A 5,011-nucleotide genomic window follows, 5' to 3' on the forward strand; every position below is an offset into this window, starting at 1 on the left:
TGAAATCCTACAGAAATGTATTAAACTGACACCTCGCTGACAACATAAACAATCAAATGAAAAACAATTTCATAGTATAAAGAGGAAGAATAACTTTTTGTGCTGCATGAATTGACTGACACGAATGTCAAAAATAGAGATATAAACAGGATATAAAGTGTGAGACGTTAGGTTTACCTCATACTGGGTAAGGTTAATGCTTATTTCAGTGCAACTTACAGCCAATTTGACTTTGTAGCTACAAGATGAAGGCTAAGCACACTTAAGGTTCAAAAAGTATTTTCTTGGAGACGTGTTACATAAAAAAATGCAAAATAGAAAACATCTCTGACAAGCTATTGTTATAGTAGTATCTCTTTGTAAAATATTTTTCAACTGTTCAGATTATATATGTTTATTCAACATAAATAGTATTAGCTGGTGTAGCACTGCCTCCAGACACACAATATTTACAATACTGGGAAGTAAACATTGGTTTCACAGCTATGTCACAATAAGTTGTTCTGCTGAGTTCAAATGCAACTGTGTCACTCAGTTTTTTACTTTTTCTGTTGACTTCCTAAAATCCAAAACACATCACTCAAAAAAAAAGGGCAGCCGGTTCAGATGTTATCAGTCCATTAAATGGACCTTATTAGCAGTTATCAGTCCAATAGAATGGCTTCAGACTGTCCCGACAGTGCCCCCTGTGGGTTACAAGTGCCATATACATTGGAATGCAACAATCTGCTACCGTCGGAGTCCGGTCTACTTTATCRTAGCCCAYGTCATTTTCTCTAAAATTAACCTTAGTGGCTTTATGCCTCATTTTAACCAGCTGACAGTCTGAAGCCATTCTATGAGACGGAGAACCCACTAGGCGGCACAGTTGGGACAGTCTGAAGCCAGTCTGAAGACATTCTATGGGACTGGTAACCGCTAATAACCTCCATTTAATGGATGATAACATCCGAAGCGAGTGAAAAGGGTGGTTCTGTTCCCCAAAAAATGACTGGCACGGTATCAGCATGACAATAGTTTCTCTCAGTAGTGAGCACAAGGAGTACACAGTGATTTCTACAACATGTAAACGGTTGTGCTTTAGTGTAAACATGTATAAAAATCATGCTACATAAAAACTTTGCTTTTAAATTGATATACTTTGATGGGTAATACTAACTGCATTCTGTTAAAATACAGCGGTTCCACCTCATTTGCTACATCTTCCCCTCTCATTGTTTTAGTCCTTAAAAGCAGGCGTGATGGACGTTCCCTTGTAGAAAATGTTCCTGGCATTGTCAGGGCTGTTGGCTCGTTCTGGGATCAGAATGATATTGCCTTTTCTTCTCAGTGTTGACTCTCGGCTGGAAGCCACCGAAGGAACTTCTGAAGCAGAATCTCCACCACCGCCTTCTGCTCCTGAAACATTACCATCTCCTGGAGTGACCCTGATGGTAGAGAAGCCCTGAGGGTGGAGCCTCTGCTCTGACTGGGCAATATTCTGGGCATGAACAGTAACGATGGGTGGAGTCCCGACGGTAGACGTCGTGGTAACGATGTGATTGCTGCGTTTCCTGTCAATGGAACCTTGTCTCGAGTCTGAGCTTTCTGAATCCAGGTTTGGATCAGTGTGCTCAAAAGACTGCCTCAAAGCCCCAGGTCCTGCACCTGGTCCGAGGCAGCTCGTTCCTGTGCTTCCACTAACTCCAGTGCCATGATCCAGAGACCTCCACCTCCACGATCCACTTCCGTCAGTGGATGGAGCTTGGATTACGGGCCTGTTGTTTTCAGGATGGGCCTCAATTCTGACAATGGCTCCAGTGCTTCCTGAAATACTGCCTGTGGTGCTGCCCAGTGAGCCGGGCCCTGTGGTGTTGGAAGGATCTTGATCGGTTAATGCCCTGCATCTAGCAGCACTCTGGCAGGTGCCGTCAGAATTGCAGCCCATGCTGCTTTCGTCTAAGCTTTTGGAGTGGGTTTGGAGGAGCCCCTGCTGCTTGGACATGGCAATAACTTGCAGGATCCGTGGCTGGTTGCTCTGCATATTTTCGTTAGTTCTGTAAGCTGTGGTCTTCTCAGCTGCTTTTTGCCAGTTAGTCTGAATTGTGCTATTTCCTGTTGACATTAACTCACTTCCTCCTACCTCCATTTTTCTCTGGGAGGTGTTGTAAAGTTCATTAGCCTCTTCTGGTATGTGGACTAGCTGTGAAGACCCGGGTCTAGGCTGCATGGATATTCTGGCCCCTCCAGTGATGCCACTGCAGTTGCTGGGCAGCGTGGTACTAGTACCTGTTGGCAGCTTGGACAGGTATGCAAGATTATCAAGGACCCCATTGAGGCCGCCAGCTGACGGTTCAGAGCTGGATCGGAGCTCCATGCTGCCATGATGAAGATGCTGAGAGGACTGGCCTGATGAGGAATCCATAGAGGAGGAAATGGAATCTGGGGCAGTCATGGAGCACTTGTGGTTGTTGTTCTTGCTTTTCCATTGAGACAGAAGCTGTTTGGAGCGGCTGGAGTCCATGGAGGCGTGATGGAGAGTGGCAGCGTGGCGTCGGGCGGCTTCCTCATATGCTGCTATGGCCTGAGGAGTGTGAACCCTGGGGAGAGTGTGGCTAAAAGTCATGATGGCATCTTTGCTTGGAGGGCTACGTGAGGAGATCACGTCTACGTTTGGACCGGAACGCTTCAGGCTGTCTTCGGGCCTCTGTTGCTGCAGGCCTCGGTGGAGGAGGCCTTCAGAGTGGGAGGTGGGTATGCTGGTTTCAGGCGCCATGCAGGCTTTCATCTGCAGGTGGTGCAGAATGGCCTCCTGAGTTACATGAGGCAACGAACAGGGAGGGTGATGTACAAGTGAGGGAGGCAAGCTGCTGGACTCATCGCTGGACTGAAAGTTTCCAACAGCATACCACCCCTGAAAACACAGAGAACAGAAACATGCTTTTTTTTAAAGTTTTGCCCTAATGTGTTTGTTGTTCAAGCAATAAACAGAAAACCATTGACATTGACACTGTTTGTGATGACACATCTTGACTTTTGATAAATTCTGACTAAAACAGCTGTTTGTGTACAAACTAAAACAAAAATTATTATTTGCAACTGTTTTTTTCCAAGATGAAGCCTTGGGAGTTGGAGCGAGTAAAGCGAGTAAAGGGAGTTTAGGTTTTCTAGTTTTAAGTTAATATGTTGGTCAATTTAAAGTTTGACTTTGCCTCAGAAATAATCATTGCTTCATAAACCTTTGTGTGTGTGTGTTTTATTTGTTTATTTTTAAAGTACCGATTTAAATACCGTTTAGGAATCGGTACCGTTTTGAAAGTATCGATTTAGCACCGGTATCGAAATAAACCCTTTCAATACCCAACCCTAGTCAGGACCTAGTGACAGTTTAAAAAAATTGGTAAAATATACTTTTTTTAACAAAAGTTACCTACTGCAACTTAAACCAACTACAAAATGAGTTGCAATAACTTCTGTGGGTATACCATCATCTCAAACCAAACTGTTTGCTGCTTCTCCAATCACCAGTGACCTGCTCGTATAACCTTGTTATTATGAGTTAAAATATGTTTCTTTTGAGGCCCAACCATAAAAAACAAACAAACAAACAAACAAACAAACAAACAAACAAACAAACAAACAAACAAACAAACAAACAAACAAACAAAAAAAAACCTCTCCTATATTTAGTTTACCAATGTTATTCGTATTGCTCACATTTCAGCACACCTTTCTTCTATTTATTCAAGTAACTCATGCTATTCTTTATAACTGCTTGTTTGGAGGGAGCAACATCAGCTCAACTAGGATCAATAGTTATGAGGATGTTTTCTGCACCGTATGTCAGGAAAATACATTATTATCCACCTGAGGTTTCTACAAATGTCCTTTGAACATACAAATCTGTTCAGGAGAATCTTGGTCTTTCATCATGTGACATAGAGAGAATTTGAGAGGAATGAAGCAACAAAACTATAGCTGATATTTTAGAGTACTCCTCTAGGCCCAAATGGATTTAGTTTGCTACATGGATAAGCTGATGGTTGCATTAGATTTTTTTTAAAAAGGCTTTTTCATGACAACATCTTTTACCTCATCTTCCAAGATAATTTGTGGGCTAGAACAATGTTGAAAGGCAGCTTCTTACCAGGTACACAGCAATAGCACCTCCAATCAGGAAGCCCAGGTAAACATCAATGGCGTGGTTCTTGTACTGAATGATCCGAGTCAAACCACAAATGATTGCACTCATCATGAAGGAGAAGACCAGCAGGGGCTTGAGCAGCTTGGACGAGTCTGTCAGTGTACTGTTGAAATACATCTGTCAACACATAACACAGACCACTCATCATGTGCATTATTCTGCATTTCCCACTGCTCTGTGTGTTTTATCATATATTAATGGAAGCCACGTTTGAAGGTAAAATATATAAAACACAGTCATGTTCCCTCTTCACAGYGAGTCCTCCTTTATTTCACTCTGTCCTCTGCATCATCTATACTTTAACTACCTTCCTCTCCTCTCTAACTGCATTCATCCTCTTTGGTCTTTTTTGGCTTTTTGCACAAGCACAAACACATTCATGTGTGCTCTATAATTAATAAATTCCTTTTGCATAAAGTGGAAACTTACTTCTTTTATGAAAAAACAAACAAACATCTGACCAAAGTATCTCACTGGGCTGTGCCTGTTGGGGGACTAATTAATGACCCTGCAATTGCAAGAAAAATAAATTTAGCACTAAAAGTAATTAAATTAGTGTTTAGTGTAGATTATTTCTTTGTTGCGACAATGGTTCTGAGCAATGAATCGTATGATTGGCACCTGATTGGCAGCACTTTAGGGGTACCAGAAAAGTGTCAATAGCAAAAGCAAAATAAGCTGTTTGCAAGAGAAGAATTGGCATTTTTTTCATGCGTGCAACCCACATACTCAGCTCTACTGCTCACCCACAAATTGCATGTTCCTTGCAAAAGTGGCACCATTTAAAAGGAAAATTAACAGACTTTCCAGCAGTATATAATATATATA

At 42.1% G+C, this 5,011-nt stretch overlaps 1 protein-coding gene across 1 annotated transcript in view; it reads right to left on the reverse strand.

Moving 5' to 3' along the window:
* Positions 1-1,053: 1,053 nt before the first annotated feature.
* The window catches only part of plppr4b (phospholipid phosphatase related 4b), a 23,053-nt gene continuing 19,095 nt past the window's right edge, over positions 1,054-5,011 (reverse strand). The window contains exons 6-7 of the mRNA XM_014023796.1: positions 4,127-4,300; positions 1,054-2,893 (exon numbers count right to left, since the gene is read on the reverse strand). Of these exons, the coding sequence (XP_013879250.1) occupies positions 1,220-2,893; positions 4,127-4,300 (1,848 nt within the window). The 3' untranslated portion in view covers positions 1,054-1,219. The remainder of the gene's footprint in view (positions 2,894-4,126; positions 4,301-5,011) is intronic.

This window comes from Austrofundulus limnaeus, unplaced genomic scaffold, assembly GCF_001266775.1.
Source record: "Austrofundulus limnaeus strain Quisiro unplaced genomic scaffold, Austrofundulus_limnaeus-1.0 Scaffold390, whole genome shotgun sequence".
Classification (NCBI taxonomy): Eukaryota; Metazoa; Chordata; class Actinopteri; order Cyprinodontiformes; family Rivulidae; genus Austrofundulus; species Austrofundulus limnaeus.